General features: G+C 42.3%; 1 protein-coding gene across 1 annotated transcript in view; it reads left to right on the plus strand.

The window, feature by feature from the left end:
* Window positions 1-19772, plus strand: part of LOC115093624 (sodium channel protein type 2 subunit alpha-like) — a 279971-nt gene that overhangs the window by 154584 nt on the left and 105615 nt on the right. Inside the window, exons 15-17 of the mRNA XM_029605640.1 lie at window positions 11342-11515; window positions 15158-15514; window positions 16395-16871. Coding sequence (XP_029461500.1) covers window positions 11342-11515; window positions 15158-15514; window positions 16395-16871 — 1008 coding nt within the window. The remainder of the gene's footprint in view (window positions 1-11341; window positions 11516-15157; window positions 15515-16394; window positions 16872-19772) is intronic.

The raw sequence follows: 19772 nt of genomic DNA on the forward strand, positions 1-19772 counted from the left end.
GTCAAAGAAGTCCAAACCATCGGCATTGGTGGCATTGGCATCAAAGAATCAAGGAGAGGCACCAATGGATGAGTCATCGACATTGGTGGGATTGTCAATTCCATCGATGTTGCTAGTAGACAGGGGCACCAGAGATTGATCATCATCGATTTCCTCTAGGCTGAGGACGTCAGATTTCTTGTCATCGGCTCGGCACCATGGAAGGAATGGGCCAAGCATCGAGGGAAACCACAGAAGCATCGGCACCAGTCCCTGTGTATGCACAATATCAGGCATGGGGATGCACTGGTTTTTTCCATGATGCCCCCAAAGCAACCCCAGGGCAAGGAGTGCTAATCCTCCATCAGTGCCGGGGTCTGCAATGATATCCACCGGTCCTGATGCCAGTCACCGATCCACCTCAAGGGTCCGAAGAAGATCTGGCTACCCCTCCTTCCTCCAAGTCAGTCTTGGCATTGGCAACATTCAAGGAGGAGGTGGAGCATCGAGTTCAGCTAGTGGTGGACCAGGTGCTACGGGGTTTCTGTCCTGTAGCACCGAACCCGGTGCCGCCCTTTCTCATACTGCTTCTGTAGAAGCTCAATGTGCTCATCGGTGCATCACCAACCCAGCTGGTGTCAGTTCCCTGGACAGCATCAGTGCCCCTGTCACCCCCCATCCAGTTCTACCAGTGCCTGCACCTCTGGATGTAGGCCAGGCACCTAGGGACCCATCCCCTGTTGCCTACAGTGAGGATGAGGAATCCTTTGTCCCCTGGGGGTATGACATTTCGGAGTCCTCCTCTGAGGGCCTCCCTTCAGACTGTTCTCCTCCAGTGGAGTGAAGGAAGTCTCCGCCTGAGGACTTGACTTTCTCAGGGTTTTGATGATAATAGTGAAAGCCATCTCTTTTCAGTTATTGATGGAGAAGGATGCCAGGCACAAAATGCCTGAGATTCTCCAGTTCATGGAGCCTCCTAAGAAGATCGTGGCAGTCCTGGTACATGAGATCCTTAAAGAGTTGCTGCTGAGGATATGGGAACACCCCCTCACAGTGCCTCCCATCAATAAGAAGGCAGATGGAGTTTTCCTCATCCAGAAGGATGCTGGATTCGATATGCATCAGCTGCCCATTAGTCGGTTGTGGTGGAATTCACCCTCAAGAGGGCCAAGTGCTCTTGGGGAAGGTTAATAGAGCGATAGATCTTGGAGGAAAATATTTCAAGGCGTCAAGCTTATTGCCTACATTGCCACCTATCAATTCTATATGATCCAGTACTCATGGGACATCAAGAAGCAGGTACAGGAGGTGGCTGAGCAGTTTCCTCAACAGCAGCAAGATAACCTCATGTTGCTGCTGCATGAGGGTCTGAAATGCGGAAACCACGAGGTCCATGTGACCTGCGATGTTTTTGAGAAGGAAGCAAGAGTCTCTGCAGCAGGAATTGGCACCCGCAGAATGGCATGGCTGCGGGCCTTGGATCTTTGACCTAAGGATGACTCACTGACATGCTGAATACTGGAGAGAATCTCTTTGGAGATAGGGTGAGGGATGCTGTGGCCCAATTTTGGGTCCAGCATGAAACCTTCTAACAACTCTCTGGCAGTACTTCGGGCCCATCCTCCTCTTCCAGGAGGCCGATGAGACTGTGGCCTAGGAAGTCTTTTTTTTCACCAAAGGCAGTGCTATCCTCCACCTCCTTGCTCCCATCAACACCATCAGGGCTCTCACGGTCGTCCCAGGCAACAGAAAGTCCCCAAGCAGAAAGACTAAATGAATGCTTTGCTTCCATGTTTACTAATGAGGATGTTGGGGAGATACCAGTTCCACAGATGGTTTGCAAGGGTGATGAGTCAGATGAACTGAACCAAATCACTGTGAACCTGGAAGATATAATAGGCCAGTTTGACAAACTAAAGAGTAGCAAATCACCTGGACCAGATGGTATGCATCCTAGGGTACTGAAGGAACTCAAAAATGAAATTTGTAACTCATTAAAATCATCCATTGTACCTGAAGACTGGAGGGTAGCCAATGTAACCCCAATATTTAAAAAGGGCTCCAGGGGTGATCTGGGAAACTATAGACCAGTGAGCCTGACCAGTGCAGGGAAAAATAGTGGAAACTATTCTAAAGATCAAAATCGTAGAGCATATAGAAAGAGCACAGTCAACATGGATTTACCCAAGAGAAGTCTTGCCTAACAAATCTGCTTCATTTTTTTGAAGGGGTTAATAAACATGTGGATAAAGATGAACTGGTAGATGTAGTGTATTTGGATTTTCAGAAGGCATTTTACAAAGTCCCTCATGAGAGGCTTCTAAGAAAACTAAAAAGTCATGGGATAGGAGGCAATGTCCTTTCGTGGATTACAAACTGGTTAAAAGATAGGAAACAGAGAGTAGGAGTAAATGGCCAATTTTCTCAGTGGAAAAGGGTAAATAGTGGAGTGCCTCAGAGATGTGTACTTGGACCAGTGCTTTTCAATATATTTATAAATGATCTGGAAAGGAATACGATGAATGAGGTTATCAGATTTGCGGATGATACAAAATTATTCAGAGTAGTTAAAACACAAGCGGATTGTGATACATTACAGGAGAATCTTGCAAGACTGGAAGATTGGGCATCTAAATGGCAGATGAAAGTTAATGTGAACAAGTGCAAGGTGTTGCATATAGGGAAAAATAACCCTTGCTGTAGTTCTATGATGTTAGGTTCCATATTAGGAGCTACCACCCAGGAAAAAGATCTAGGCATCATAGTGGATAATACTTTGAAATCGTCAGCTCAGTGTGCTGCAGCAGTCAAAAAAGCAAACAGAATGTTAGGAATTATTAGGAAGGAATGGTTAATAAAACAGAAAATGTCATAATGCCTCTGTATTTCTCCATAGTGAGACCGCACCTTGAATACTGTGTACAATTCTGGTTGCCGCATCTCAAAAAAGATATAGTTGCAATGGAGAAAGTACAGAGAAGGGCAACCAAAATGATAAAGGGGATGGAACATAGAAACATAGAAATGATGGCAGAAGAAGACCAAATGGCCCATCCAGTCTGCCCAGCAAGTTTCACACTTTTTTTTTTCTTTTTTCTCATACTTATCTGTTACTCTTGGCTCTTAGTAACTTTTTGGTTCTATTTCCCTATGAGGAAAGGCTGAAGCTGTTCAGCTTGGAGAAGAGACAACAGAGGGGGGATATGATAGAGGTCTTTAAGATCATGAGAGGTCTTGAACGAGTAGATGTGAATTGATTATTTACACTTTCAGATAATAGAAGGACTAGGGGGCATTCAATGAAGTTAGCAAGTAGCACATTTAAGACTTATGAGAGAAAATTCTTTTTCATTCAATGCACAATTAAGCTCTGGAATTTGTTGCCAGAGGATATGGTTAGTGCAGCTAGTGTAGCTGGGCTCAAAAAAGGTTCGGATAAGTTCTTGGAGGAGAAGTCTATTAACAGCTATTAATCAAGTTTACTTAGGGAATAGCCACTGCTATTAATTGCATCAGTAACATGGGATCTTCTTGGTGTTTGGGTACTTGCCAGATTCTTGTGGCCTGGTTTGGCCTCTGTTGGAAACAGGATGCTGGGCTTGATGGACCTTTGGTCTGACCCAGCATTGCAATTTCTTATGTTCTTAAGCCCCAGCTAGCTCCTCAGTCAATTCCGGGGATGGGATTTTTTCTGGGTGTTGCGTTCGTGCCTATTCACACCCTCGCTCCACCCTTGCTACCTTGTGGCAACTCCCTTCGGGAGTGACAGACAGATGCTGCCACGGCTTCTTCTTGCAATTTTCTTCCTGGAATCCCCGGGCTGGCCTGACGCCACGGATCCGCCATGTTCCTGATGACGTAAGGGCGCTCGCGCGTGCCCGCTCCAGACTTTGTACCAGCAAGGGCGCGAACCTCGAGGGCGTCCCCCCCTAGTGATGTCATCCGCTTCCAACATAAAAGGTCTTTGATTGCTACTTCAAATTGAGTTAGCAAGGACAAGGGTAGGAACCCCTTCCTTGCAACTCTCGGGGAAACCTTTCTCTGCTGCTCTGCCTCTACAAACTCACCTAGGGGTACCCGCTCCTCGGGGGCCCCGCTCTCTCTCTTCTTGATTTCAGATTGCTGGACGGGATCCAGTACTCGCTCCTCAAGGGCCTACGTTCCTGAAGACTCAGAAGACTCCTCTTCCCTGGAGGCAATCGCAGACGTGAACACAGTGAGTCCTATTACAGACAGGAACCAGTACTCGCTCCACAAGGGCCCATGTTCCTAATCTCTAAGACTCCCTTCAGTCTAAGATGTTATCGCAGGTACGGAGATCGTGAGTTACCATTGCAGATTGCAGACAGGAACCGGTACTCGCTCCACGAGGGCCTATGTTCCTAATACCTTTCTCAGACTCTCTTCTTCCTCAGAAGATATCGCATACCTATATCTTATGGATTACTATTACAGATTAACAGATAGGAACCGGTACTCGCTCCACGAGGGCCTATGTTCCTAAATCTCTCCTAGCCTCTCTTCTATTCCAGAAGCCATCCCATACACAGTTATTGTGAGTTCTATTTCAGACTGCCTATAGGAACCAGTACTCGCCTGCGGCTCCTGTTCCTGAATACTGAAGATTCTCTGTTGCATAAGAAGACATTACAGATATCTACAAGTGTGAGTGTGTCATCTACCACTGGTTATGTTCAGCATACCCTGTCTATTCACTACCTATAGTCTCTCCTTACAGCTCAGCAACTCAGAGATCGTAGTTCCAGTATCTGAGGGACTTCAGCCCTGCCAGGCACATCAGCTCACTACTGCTACCTCTGGTGGTTCTACTTCCAGTCTAGTAAAGAACTATCTGTGTTTGTCTCAATACTCCAGCCTAGCCTAGTTTATCTCAATACTCCATCCCTCTCAGGATCTCCTCTTGAGGGTGCTGTCATCTGCCATCAGCCCAGGGATTCACTATTTCTACTAAGTGTTACTCCTTACACTAATAGAGCGGTATCATCATCTGCAACTCTGTGGGAGCCAATCCACATCAGACCATTACTCCTCTCTTTGTGGAAGCTGATCCATATCAGATAGCTAACTCCCCATGGGGATCATACAGGTTGCTGGCTCATCCTTCTACAGGAACAAAGCATACAGTTGCTTCTCCTTCCCTCCGGGGGAGCAGAGCACTAACAGATTGCTAACTCCCTAGCAAGATCTATAACAGATTGCTAAACTCCTCCTCCTGCAGGAGCCAAGCCTATCAGATTGCTATCTCCTCCCCTTGGGAGGAGCTGATCGATACCAGATCGCTCACTCCACCCTCCTGGAGGGGTGAGCGTTAACACTGGGCCTTAGGAAGTGTAAGCCAGTTGCCCATACCTGGAACGATTGACCCTCCGGGCAGGGGCAGACTGTGGTTCTTTGAGAACCAGTAGTCCAGTATAACTTCAGTAGGTTCTGTCCATCATCCGCCAAGGCAATCAATTGAATCTATTGGGTGACCCGCCAAATTGCCCTCCGTGCCCATACCGCATTAGGAGTACTTCTAGCAGAGTTCTGTTCCCTCTTAATGGCCAGAGCCGTCAAGCCTTTACCACCAGGACAAAGAGGGCAGGAATTCTACTCCAGGTACTTCCTGATTCCAAAGAGAACAGGAGGACTCCATCCATCCTAGACTTAAGGGCCTTGAACAGGTTTTTAAGAAAAGAAAAATTCAAGTTGGTTTCCCTCGGCACCTTGATTCCCCTTTTACAAAAAGGGGTCTGGCTATGCTCCCTTAACTTAAAGGATGCATACACTCATATCGAGATCTTCCCTGGTCACAGGAAGTATCTCAGATTTATGATGCAAATCATCGCTTACAGTACTGGGTATTGCCGTTCGGGCTTGCATCAGCCCCATGTGTCTTCACAAAATGCTTGGCCATAGTGGCAGCATACCTCTGCAAGCTGGGAGTGCCTGTTTTCCTGTATCTGGATGATTGGCTGGTGAAGAGACTTCATAGGAGCCCTGCTAGACACAGCTCATGCCAAGGCCTTCCTGCATCATCAGAGGGCCATCATCTTGATGACCATCATGGCAGAGATCCAACAGAGCCAGCAGGTGTCAGCCTGGCACATGTTGTGGTTGATGGACCATATGGCTGCAACCATCCATGTTACTCACTTGGCATGTTTACACATTCACAGAGCACAGTGGACCCTGAGGTCGCAGTGGTATCATGCCACTCAGAGCCTCTAGGATTGCATCCGAGCCATCCTGTCTCTCCAGGACTCATTGTCCTGGTGGTGGGTACTTTTCAATCTGGAATGGAGGATCTCTTTTTGGAGTCTCCCTTTTCAAATTGCACTTACCATGGATGCATCCATTTTCGGGTAGGGAGCTCATGAAGATGGGCTCGGTACCCAGGGTCTCTGGTCTGCTCAGGAACGCTCTTGTCAAATCAACATCCTGGAGTTTCGAGCGATCAGGTACATGCTATGGGCTTTCAGAGATCGGCTGTCCAACAAAATTGTCCTAATCCAGACCAACAAGCAGGGAGGCATGGGATTGTAACTCCTGTGTCAGAAAGTGGGCCAGATATGGTTGTGGGCCTTATCCCATGGGTTGGTGCTCAGGGCCATGTACCTGGCCAGGACGAAGAACATGGTAGCAGACAGGCCGAGTCGAACATCATACCCCACGAGGGATCCCTGGGCCGTGGGGTAGTGAATCAGATATTCCACCTCTGGGGGAGCCTGGATGTAGATCTGTTTGCTTCTCCCCTGCAACAGGAAGATGCTTCGGTTCTGCTCCCTATACAGCTCAGATGGCAAACCAGCCTCGGAGCCCTTGCATATCACTGGGGCAAGGGTCTTCATACACACATCCTCCAATTCCATTAATGCTGAAGTCTCTCTTGAAGCTTCACAAGGACAGAGGGATTATGATTCTCATAGCCCTTCATTGACTGAGACAGATCTGGTTTCCACTCCTATGGGAGTTGTCTATCTGGAAATCGATCAGTCTGAGAACTTCCCAAAATCTCATCAAGCAAGACCAAGGCAGGCTGTGGCCTCCCAACCTTCAGATCCTGTCACTTATAGCCTCGATGTTGAGAGGTTAATTCTGCAGCCACTTGATCTTTCAGAGGATGTGTCTTGGGTCCTGGTAGAAAGTGCTACAGACTGAAATGGAAGAGGTTCTCCGTGTGGTATGAGCAGAAAGCCCTAAATCTGTTTCACACAAAAACTGCTTGACTACCTTCTACATCGATTGGAAACTGGCTTAAAAACCAACTCCATTAGAGTCCATTTCAATGCAATCAGCGCATACCACCAAGGTGTAGATGGTACGCCCATCTCTGTGCAGCCTATAGTTGTACATTTCATACAGGGCCTGCTTCAATTGAAGCCTCCCTAAGGTCTCTGTGCTGTGTCTTTGAACCTCAATATGGTGTTAGCTCATCTGATGAAAGCTCTTTTTGAGCCGCTGGGGAGAGGTTCCCTCTTGGAATTTCTTGACACAACAATCAAACTCTCAGAACTTTCTGCAGGCATTTCAGCATCCATCAGAATTATGCACCAGCATTTTAAGCACCCAAGGAGCCCCATCAATCAGCTTCTACCAAAAATCAGTAAAACTTTCAACCCAAGAGGTATAAGGCATTTTTGCGACTAGCGGACTACTTCACCTCATTCACAAATGCAATACACAGACAGACCCTCACCAAATAAGAATAAAAAGGCCTTAATGTATAAATAGAAATATGCAGACAGAAAAACTAAACTGGAAAACACCACAAGCCAGATTCATATGCAATGAAATAATGTAAAATCAGAAATATTCTTATTCTTCATAAAACAAAATCAAGAAATACAAAATTAGTAAACAATATTAATAAAAATTTTAGAACAGATGAAGAATAGAATATTTAATTAATAAGAATAAAATAGAAAGTTACATTTACAAATATCAACTAAATATTTCAAAACTGCAGACATAAACTTCCAATAATTAAAGCTAATAAGAACAACAATATCCCCCTCTCCATACCTATGAACTTTTGATGTCATTCAACCGGAAACCCTTCTACCCTCTCTCTCATTCCCTATTCCACTTCCCTTTCATTCACCTCTTAAGTCATTCACCTCTCCTTGTCAGTCACTCACCCTCCCACTCAATTTCCTTCCCTTCCCTCTCAGTCATTCACCCCTCCTTCCCACTTACACTCTTCCCTACCCTCTCAGTTACACACTCTCTCCCTCCCCTCATTCATTCTTTCCTCTCCTTTCTTTCACTCACTCCCTTCCCGTCCCAACCTAACCCAACCCACTGGCTCACCCTTCCTGCCAGCTGCGTGTCTTCTTCCTGCTGGCTGGGTGCTGGAAGCCTGCTGGCAGAATCAACTTCAGGCCCATTGCCATGTAGGGCCTCTTCTTGCTGGCAGGTGTGGGAACCCCACCAGCGCATCACTCCTGCGCACAGGCCGCACATAATATAAATTTAGAGAGAACAGCGGGCCGGAATAAAAATGGTGCTGGGCCATAATTTACCCATAGCTGATCCAGGCCACCAAAATCTTGGAAAGTGGCAAACAAAACGTCACATGCTGCCTACGTACTTTTAAGGCACAGCACCACAAGAGAGAAGGGAATGGATGGCTGCTGGGTAGATGTGGGAGTTGAGATAGAGAGGAAGCTGGGTAGGTGGGGGAGGTATAGAGAGGATGATGGGCAGGGTGAGGGTGAGGTAGAGAGAGAGAGAGAGACAGAAAGAGAGGAATTCTGGTTAGGTAGGGTAGTGGAGAGAAAGGATGCTAGGCATTGCAATAAGGGGGCAAAGAGATTGGGGAGATGCTGCCTGCTGTGTCAAGCAAGGAGTGAAGGGAGAAAGAGGAGGATCCTGGGGGAAGGGAGAAGAAGAGAGGTGTTATGCTAGGAAAAGGGAATAGAGAGAATGAATGCTCAGCACTGTGAACAAGAGGGCAAAGGGAGAGGGGAGGGGGATGCAGGACTTGGCAAAAGGTGAGAAGAGAGTAAGAGGTAGATCCTGAGTGGGGTGAGAGAGGATGATTCTGTGCCAGAACTGCCACCAATAGGCAGCTGTGTAAGGGGAGGACACAAAATTGAAGGTTCGCCTAGGGCACCTAATAGCCTTGCCCCTGCCGTTGAGTGGCTGACAAGGAGCCAGTGTTTCTCTGAGAGATACATGCCAGGACTGTCTGAGAAATTAAATAAAGGATTAGGTTTGAAGAAAAAAAAAATAGTGATCTACGTGAACAAGGGGCAGGCATTTTGAGATTCTTTAGATCTTTACAGATGTCTCTGTGCATGTCTGAGCTTATTTAGCTGATGGATTTTAATATATAGCATTATTTACTTCTTTTATCTGTAGTATATCTTCATTGTATAATCTTCAAAAATGGCTTTCATCTTAAACATTAGACTACTATATGGTAGGACCCCAAGAGGCTACAACAGTGCCCAGGACTTCTCACCACCTCGGTCCTCTCCTTTGCTCATGCGTTCAGACTTCTGACCCTGGGAGCCGGGGTTCTAACTGGCAGGGAAGAGGATCGAAGCCTCCGGAGGCCCATGGTGTTGGGAGGTGAATATCTCACTCAGTCCTCACTCCTTGCTCAATGTGCCCAAATGGTATTCACTTACAGGTCGATACTGTAAGACCGCGGGAGAGCGGACGAACGCCCGCTCTCCCGGCGCACGCACCAGCCCTTCGCCGGTGCGGGCGATTCAGTATTTAAATGAGGTGACGCGGGAAAAACGGGGAAAAGGAGGCGCTAGGGACACTAGCGCGTCCCTAGCGCCTCCTTTTTGTCAGGAGCGACGGCTGTCAGCGGGTTTGACAGCCGACGCTCAATTTTGCCGGCGTCGGTTCTCGAGCCCGCTGACAGCCACGGGCTCGGAAACCGGACGCTGGCCAAAATTGAGCGTCCGGTTTTCGCCCGACAGCCGCAGGCCGAATTCAAATTTATTTTTTTTTTTTTTACTTTTTTTACTTTTGGGGACCTCCGACTTATATCGCCATGATATTAAGTCGGAGGGTGCACAGGAAAGCAGTTTTTACTGCTTTCTGTGCACTTTCCTGGCGCCGGAAGAAATTAGCGCCGACCTTTGGGTCGGCGCTAATTTCTTAGAGTAAAATGTGTGGCTTGGCTGCACATTTTACTTACTGGATCCCGCGCGCATACCTAATAGGGCCATCACATGCATTTGCATGTTGAGGGCGCTATTAGGTGCCGCGGGTGGGCCGCGTGTTTTCCCTCCCCTTACTGAATAAGGGGTAAGGGAAAACACGCGTCCAGAGCAGGCTGACAGTGCGCTCCGACGGAGCACACTTTACTGTATCGAAGTCTTAGGTAGGTCTAGTCGAGTAGATCTCAACTGGGAGGAAAAACAAACACACAGCAGACTGGGGCTGGTGTTCAAAATAAAACTGGTTTATTTGCAAATTAAAGAAAAATATCCATGCAATGACAGCAAAAAATCGTCATCCCTAAGCAAAAGAAGAATGGTTCCTAAGATCACATTCTCCTTATCCATCTCCCAGCCTGAATCAATATCCTTCTCCCAGAAGTTGGAAACTGGAAGTAGTGCTCACAAATAGGGTATGAAAGTCCAAAAAATTCCTTCCCTCAAAAACAGGGAACAAATCAACAGTCTACTTTTCAGCCAATAACTCTTCTGCTGAGCTACTCAGGATAAAAACATAAGGCCCACACTCTCTATAAGGAGAAAAATCTCTCCTTTCTTCTCTCCACACAGGAAAAAAAACCCCTTCTGGTTCCGTGAGGGCACCTAAAACAGGATTTTGCCCTGCTATCCCTTTTCGTAGGTCATGGGGGCAACAGGGATCACCAGCAAACAAAACTCCAAGCTTCCACAATGCAAAACTACAGCCAAACACAGTCTGAGTATGCTCAGCCCAGTTTATATGTGAGAAGCTTGACCAATCCCAAAACAGAGGGAATAGCTAACATCCTGGGGAGGATCCAAAAAATGCAAAATCTCCTAGCAGATGAAAAAGATGTTGATAAAGGTGTAAAACAACTGTTACATCCATATTAAACCATAACATGGGAAAGAAGTTTCCAATTATTGTGTCTTATTCTGGATCTGTTTTCTCAGTCACTTAGATCCCATTTTAGACAACAATTTCAGGGGACAGTGTGCTTTGCACAAGCATGAATCCTGAGTCAATTCTGCATAGGCACATAAAACATCTGCCACCTAGTTTGTATAAATATATCATTTAAATGTTCATTGTTGGTCATATCTTACTTAAACACACTTTTCCATCATTGTTAATGTACCTAAAAAATCTAAAATGATTTCTGACTGAATTAGACTAATAAATTACATTTCCCTTCTAGGTCTTTACTGGCATCTTTACAGCAGAAATGGTTTTCAAATTGATTGCCCTGGACCCATACTATTATTTCCAGGAAGGCTGGAATATTTTTGATGGTATTATCGTCAGCCTTAGTTTGATGGAACTGGGTCTCGCAAATGTGGAAGGGTTATCTGTTCTCCGTTCCTTCAGACTGGTAAATTATATTAATAAACAGAGAGCCAGATGTACCAAAGGGATTTTTTGCACTTTGTGTCTATAGCAAAAATGCGTAGTATATCTGACCAAGAATGCATATTCGCTGGAACTGTTTATATTTACAAAAAATAAGTTTGTATTTCTATTTTATGTACTATTGTGGTATAATAATACTAATAAAAACATTGTCTCTTATATTTGCCCTTCCTGGGCAAACCTTACAAAATACATGCAGTATAAAATAGCAGCAAATAAAAAGATGGAGAAACCACAGCAACACACACAAAATATAACAATAGCAAAAAAGTGTGTTGCAATTCCTTTAGAACTGTCCTTAAAAAGCTTCAAAGAAGCTTATTCAGCCTAAGGACGAAACATAGTTCCTGGCAGAGGACTTAACCTCTGTCTTTCAAATACTTTTTTCCAAAGGTTTCATTAAAGCTGCTGCATTTGTTGAATAAGCTTCTTCAAAGTTTTACTTTTTAAGGACAGGTTTAAAGAAATTGCTACACACTTTTTGGTTTTGTTATATATAATAGCAGCACATCAATTAAAAAATGAATCGTGAATAACAATTAAAAATCAATTAACAACCCCCCCCAGTATAAACCAAACTAACCCCCAAAACATCAGGGCTGTGAAAATTGGAGCTCAGTACAACTACCAATATCCTACTGTCCAATATTTCTGTGAAACTCAGCTCTAATATGACAGACTAATGAACAGTCGGGGATCCATCATCAGCCACTATCCAGCCAGAACAATTAGCCCTTGATTACTGCAACTCCTTGTACTGGGGTTTTACCCAAATCTTTGTTATAGCTGTGGCAACATGTGCATTATGCAGCAGCCTGGGTTATTACTGGTACAAGGTACATGATAGCATTTCTCTCAGATTAAGAGACCTACACTTCTTATCTCTGTCTCAGTGGATTCAGTTCAAAATTCTGATATTAATATGTAGTCACCATAGTAGGGATTTGAAGCGCTCCATCCAGACAGAATCTATTACAATTACATAAGGCTGATCATGGTGAAGATCCATGTTAAGTGAGTGTTTAGACCTTTGTGTAACCTCTGTGCTCGACTGGGAAAGCCTTGTTGAGGGTTCCTTCTCTTAATGAGGCTAGAGGGCAAGAGAAGCAGAATAGACTCTTCTCTATTATGGGTTCTATTTTATGGAATTCCCTCCCATGAGACCTGCATGAAGAGGTGATTACCTGACATTCAGGAAGTGAGTAAAGGGCCTGTTGTTTTCTCAGGCTAGTGTAGCCCTTCTTCTATATTTTCCTGATAAGGCAGGCATTACATTCAGTCCTAGGGCTAAGTACTTGTGCAGTTCCAATAGCCCTGGGGCACGAATTCTACAAAGTGTGCCGGGGGGGGGGGGGGGGAAGAATAACCTACAGGGCCTATGGTGTAGGGAGAAAACTCTCCTTTGGGTGTTCTAGCAGTCTGTGTATAAGCTGAAAGGATGTAATTAGACTGGACCCTCTGGATTCCAGCTTAATCATTACTGTAGCAGATCTTCAAGGGTAATTAACTGACACCATACATATTTATCCTTTGTTACATCCATGTTACAGCTCAGCCTTCCATAACTTCTATTTGCGAAGGTGTCCCTCAGTATTTGGGTCCAGGGATGTTTTACCTTCAAGGGCTTGGAAAAGCAAGATTTCCAGTGGGCAAGGGGAGTCTTCTAGATGAGGGCAGAATACCTAAGATCCAGATGTTCTTCACATCTCCAAAGCTTGTTTCCTTTTCCCAAGGTAGAAACTCCATTAGGGATCTCCAAATGATATCCTCTGAGGTCTCCATTCCAGATGGAATAGAGGGCTCTTTCGGACTGAAAGATTCAACCACAGCAAGGAAAGAAATTCTACTCCTTTCCCCATTCCTGGACAGGAAGGGTAGGCAAATCTTCCTCTCAAAACAAAGGCAAAATAGTCATAAAAATACTCAAAATGGATTCTCAACACAGAATCAATACTGTGAGATGAAATCAGAAGATCTTCTCTTTTTCCTAACCTTCCCAGGGTAAAGTTTTCCTTCCCTGAGCAGGACTAGAGGTTTCAATAAAACTTTAAAAATAAAGGCCAAAGTTAAACCTGAGACAACCTCACCAGCCAAGTTATGACTAGCAAGGTATCTGCCTTCTTTCTATCAGCCGGGATGTGATGGTCCACCTACACCAGGAACAGGGGAACCAAGAAAATAACATCTCCTTCTCTTTCAACTACTAACAAAAAATGCCACACAGATCTCTAACTTTTGGCTTAAGCAACTGAATTGAGTTAAATCTTACTAAATCCAAAAGCACTGTGGCTAATTAGGCAACCCTTTCCATCCTGTTTGCTTGACATTACTATTAAAGGTGTCCCAATTTCTTTTAACAGCATCATGCGGGATCTTAGTTTTTTATCTCAAACCTCAGCTTAGTGCTATTGTAAAATCAACTCTTTTCAAACTCAGAGTTATCCATCCTTTTAAAATATTTGCTGCCTGTTTGCTGATTTCAGGAACTGTGCTTCAAGCCTTTATTTTGACCACAGTAGACTATTGAAACTCTTTATATGAAGGGACTACCTAAGTACATGTTGGCAGGCACTGCAATTATTGCAAAATGCTGCGGCACATTTAATTATTTCCTGCCCCCATTAGAGAGCATTTTACTCCAGTGCTCCAGCAACGCAACTGTCTTCCTGTCACTCAGAGGATTCAGTTTAAGTGGTGACCTTTGTTTACCAGGCTCTTCAAGGGGTATGATTGATTCAGCCTATTTGGCAAAGGCACATCCCTCAGCATGCCTCAAGATCTGCTGACAAAGGTCTGCTGTTAGTTCCCATCATAAAAACCCTCCACCTCCAGTTACATGTACGAACTCAAAGGTGTTTTCTGTCATCGGCCTTTTCTGAGCAACAAACTTACCGCTGGAGCTTAGGGATATTATGATTATAGGTATTTTAGAAAAAATAACGTTGAGGAAGCACTTACTATTTCCAGTTGGCCTTCCCTTGAAATATTGTTTTACTTTGTTTTATAGGTATTCATATTTCTGCATTATGCTTTGTTTAATTGTTATTGTGTTTTGCATTTATGTTCCATTTTGTCATATTTTGTTTTTAATGTGTATGCTCTGCTGTAAACCGCCCTAGCATGGTTTTTCCTTTATAGGTGATATATAAGAATTTTTAAATTAGTTAATTAATAATGATCCTACTTGCTCATAGCAGGCAGGAGCAGTACCACTGCAGCCAGCACACAGTGGCTTGCTCCCATTCCTTCACTCTTCTAGTCTTTGACTAGGGTCAACGACTAGAGATCCTAAGTGGATCGCTACATTAGTAATTTAGGTAGTTGGTATTTTTCTGAATGCCTTTCCAGAAATTTTTTAAAGGCTGCTGGGGTTTTAATTCAATTTAACTTTGACCCTCTTTTTATGATGTCACCATTTATGTATGTTTTATGGTGTGATGCACTAAGAACAATTGTTTTCGATAAGTGAAATATAAATATTATTAAATAAATTAAATAAAAGTTAATCATTTGGAAGTAGTAGATTTTTCAAAAATTGGAAAACAGAGTCTATATCCATTGTTCTATTGCAAGTTATATCACAGTTTTTATTCATATTTTTCAGCTACGAGTTTTCAAGTTGGCAAAGTCTTGGCCAACATTAAATATGCTGATAAAAATTATTGGCAACTCAGTAGGGGCTTTGGGAAATCTCACCTTGGTGCTGGCCATCATTGTCTTCATTTTTGCTGTGGTTGGCATGCAGCTATTTGGCAAAAGCTACAAAGAGCATGTCTGCAATATTGCTACAGACTGTGAGCTTCCACGCTGGCACATGAATGACTTCTTCCACTCCTTTCTGATTGTATTCCGGGTCCTATGTGGAGAATGGATAGAGACAATGTGGGACTGTATGGAGGTTGCTGAGCAATCCATGTGCCTTGTTGTTTTTATGATGGTCATGGTGATTGGCAACCTGGTGGTGAGTAACTTAAATGTTTTTAAAATCTGGTCCATAAGAAAAACATATACCAAAAAATCCATTCCTCTAATACAGTAACAAATATGCAAATTGAAACAGTTTTGGTTCACCCTGGTCAGTCAGTTCCTTAATGAATTGCAGGTGATTTTTCGTTTGCTCAACCTTAACTTAAAATATGATCTAGAATGAGATGCTTTTTGATCCTACAAATGTATGTTATGTAGTAACATTTCATGTTTGAAAATTGCTTCTAAAAGTGTATTTTGGTACAAAGTAAGCAGCTACTTTTTACCAGCAGCCTTTGCCCAAGTTTCAAAGCAAATGTACGTATATTTCTTCACATTGAAAATTGATGTGGGCACAAATGAACCATAGACATTTGTAGCTCCTTTTTGTGCAAATATCTGCGGTATCAATGAAAACAATATGTATAAATTTGAAAATATAATCTACACGTGTTATTTTCCTCCGCCGACCAAAACGCATCACCAGGAAATGTAGCTAAAAGTATGCGCATAATTGCATAATGCATTTTTAGTCACATTGAGGGAGGGAGAGCAATTTTCAGTTAGCCAATTTATATGGGTTAAAATAAATTTTGCCCACTAAATGGTTTTCAAAATTGTCCACCGTATCCATATACACTTTCAGTATTGGACATGACATGGGCAGGATGTGTTTAGCAGTACCTTGTCATGCACTGTCACTCAAGATTAAAAAGTGTGTCTTTTTCTTTGTCATTCTGTTCAAACACCCTCTTCTCTTTGGTGGTCATGATTAGAAGATTTCATCCCAAATCTTAAATTTGATGTCAGCATGTTAAAAAGAGCATAAACAATGGGCAATAAAAAAAATCATTCTTCCTTTCCATCTTCCGTAGGTCTTAAACCTGTTTCTGGCCTTGCTGCTGAGCTCTTTTAGTTCAGATAATCTTTGTGCCACGGATGAAGACAGTGAAATGAACAATCTACAGATTGCTGTAGGCAGGATACAGAGGGGAATAGATTATATGAAAAAATGTTTACATGAATTAATCCAAAAAGCCTTTGTTAAACAAGAAACATGCGATGAAATAAAACAACTTGAAGAGGTACAAAACAAAAAAGAAAGCTGCTTGTTTAATCATGCCACAGTTGAAATAATTAAAGACTTTGAGTGTCTCAAAGATGGAAATGGAACTACCAGCGGCATCGGCAGCAGTGTGGAAAAGTACGTAACGGATGAAAAGGAATATGTGCCGTTCATGACCAACCAAGGCCTCACTGTAGCGGTGCCAATTGCTGTTGGAGAATCAGATTTTGAAAATGTAAACACAGAAGACTTTAGTAGCGAGTCGGATCCAGAGGAACGCAAACAGGTAAGAATATTTTATAGAAGTGTCAGTTACAATCACTCAGATTACATTTGTTAATGGTCTAAAAGTACAAGCTTTCTTAAAGACTGGCACGCTGAAGTTATATTTTTTGAAAAAGTGAATATTGTGAGAAGTTGCAATACCTTTGAAAGGACCAACAGGAAAGATGCTATGGTACATGATCTTTTGAGACCTCAGTGGTCTCCTCTATAACATTCTTTCTTGCTGGTCTTTTCAAAGGTATTGAGACCTAATAAGATTCCAGTTTTCTCCAGGATCCAGTATAGTTACTGGAACTATACATTAAAAAAATGTATGCGGCATATTTGTATTAACAACCAGAGGTTACAAATACTGCCTTTTCTCATTACGTTTGAAAGTAAAGATATGTACAATAGCAATGTTTTCAACTTCTCTGTTTTTGAGGCCAATGTAATATTGTGAGATAAATCTTGCATGTGCAGCTTTGTGCACAAAATCAGCAATTACTACTCAGTATTTGCAATAATGCAAACTATTCAGTAATTTAGCATGCAAAACAATCTTTGCAAAGATTATCTCCTTCGCAAATAGTAAAGTTTTGCACAGAGTTTTCCATGAATAAAGTTGTATTAAAATTCAGAATTAATGAGCCACTGTAATGCAAAATTGTGCAAAGTGGCTCATTAACTATGACTGCGGTACAAAACTGCTCACAAAATTGGTTTAACAAGCTAGATTTCACAATTGTATGGAAATCTTCATACCTAAATTTTGTTGGCAATTTTTCTACCAGCCTCATTTGAATTTGTAAAAAAAACTATGCACTAACAATGCACACTTTAGTTCATAAACTTTGAAAGGCCCTATTTGTAACATTTTGTAATGCAAAGTCTGATTTTACAAAATTTGTAAGATGGTATTTCAGTCTATAAAAATACAAAAAAACATCAAAGCAAGATGAATGTTGAGTACAGTAATTGATAAATGTATCTATGGATGGAATATCCTGAATTGCACAGATGTTACTCTATTCAATAAATGTAAAATAGAAATAATGTGGACCTTATATCACTACTAATAAATTTAGCTATAGGTAGGTAAATACTGCAATATTAAAGATGTCAAGTTAAGTTAGAGGCTTGGGTAAAAAAAAAATTCATTGAGTTTTGTCAAGAAATAAGAATCTTTACTACTCTGAAATACTCCCCCTGGTGAAGAAGCTTACTTTTTATTTTAAGTTCATATTAATTAGAGACTATGTAAGCCTTATACAACAAAAGTTTTTTCCATAAGTACATAATTGGAAAAGTCCTAATTGAGTAAGGCGCTCTGTAAGATAAAACTTCAAGCCAATTGAAGACAATACCACATTGATGACTAAAGACATAGGGCTAGGACATCTTTTGACCTGGTTTTTGAGCCATATGCTAGCCACTTATAGTAATCTATATTCAGAAATTTGAATTAGTTTTAGATGCAAACTGAAAATGATCATATGTGGCACAAATATTTAATTTTAATCTGGCCATATTATTTATTCATAAAGCATTAATGTTAATTAAATGCATGAGTTACAGCAGGAAGCAAAATCCGCAATACAGTTATAAGTGATCATCCCTAATAAGTGAATGGAAAACTGCATCTTTATTCATGCCAAGTGATTATTTGTGCACCAGACAATATTCCATTCAGTTTTTATGGGCCGAATTCCTGTTAGAATTCTGTTAGGAGCTTTAACTTTTATACTTGTACTTTTCCCCTTAAAGGGTAACATTTGGTTCTTTTGTCTTTTACAAAGCTTATTTTTCATTGATTAGTTCACACAAGTGTAGGTAAACAGATGCTCTTTCATTGGTTAATTATATAGTACTATTAACATTCCTAAAATTAAAATGCAGTATTTGCAAGTGTCTGCTGATACTTCTAATCAGCACCTCTTGGCATTCTTTTCATTCCTGTAGATGCTTTAAACTAAAAGGTTTTAATAAGTATTTTGAAGATACTTCTACATAGAGATGCTCAGATGCCTCATCAGTTTTGTATAGAATCCCTTTGAGAAACAGAAAAATCCTTAGAAAAAAAGAATATTTTCAAGTTAAATTGTCCACAGAGTGGCACTGAATTTCTCCAAAAATAACTAAAGGTAGATACAATGCTGTCAGGAAACTCAGATTTTACTGGACATACAATATAGGGCAGCTATCCAAAAATAAAAGTGCTGTTTTTTAATCGACTCTGAACTTTTAAGTATCTGAGCACCTCTAATTTGAAATTAAAGTTTATACAACATAAATCTACAATGCAGGCACTGTGTCTTTATCTCCTTTGCTTACCCTTTTTACTTCTCACAGGGGTAATATCAAGCTGGAGTAATCAAGAATGCAGCTCTGGTGCTTTTAAGGCAGAGCAACGTATCACCACTTTTTCAAAGGTTACCAAACAAATCATATATATATATGATTAATTTGTAAATGAAAATTGATTGGCCTGCATGAAACTCAGCTGTGTTCCTCCCCATCCATTTCAGTACAACAGCATCATGCACAGCTGTTCTCTAAGCTGAGTCATGAGGCTCAACCCACAGCATGGTCAGGCAAGATTGGCTTTCTCAGTATGTATTGCAGTTCGGTAAATTATTTTTTTAGGATCCGTTTTATTGGATGACAGTGTCCATTGCCACTTGCCATGGTGCAAAATGTGGCCTCTTAGCATGCAACACCACACCTATCCTTTCCCTTGCTTCAGACTGCAGAGCTGCAACAAACATGCCTGAGCTATGTTCAGCTTAATGGCAAATGGCTACTACCACTTTTCTTAAACAATATGACGTGCATGGTATGTTAGTTTGGATTATAAAATAATGAATGTTAATTCAAAAAAAGCTAAGGGAGCATATGTCATTTCTAAAGACAAAGGATCTTT

Source organism: Rhinatrema bivittatum, chromosome 6 (assembly GCF_901001135.1).
Source record: "Rhinatrema bivittatum chromosome 6, aRhiBiv1.1, whole genome shotgun sequence".
Classification (NCBI taxonomy): domain Eukaryota; kingdom Metazoa; phylum Chordata; class Amphibia; order Gymnophiona; family Rhinatrematidae; genus Rhinatrema; species Rhinatrema bivittatum.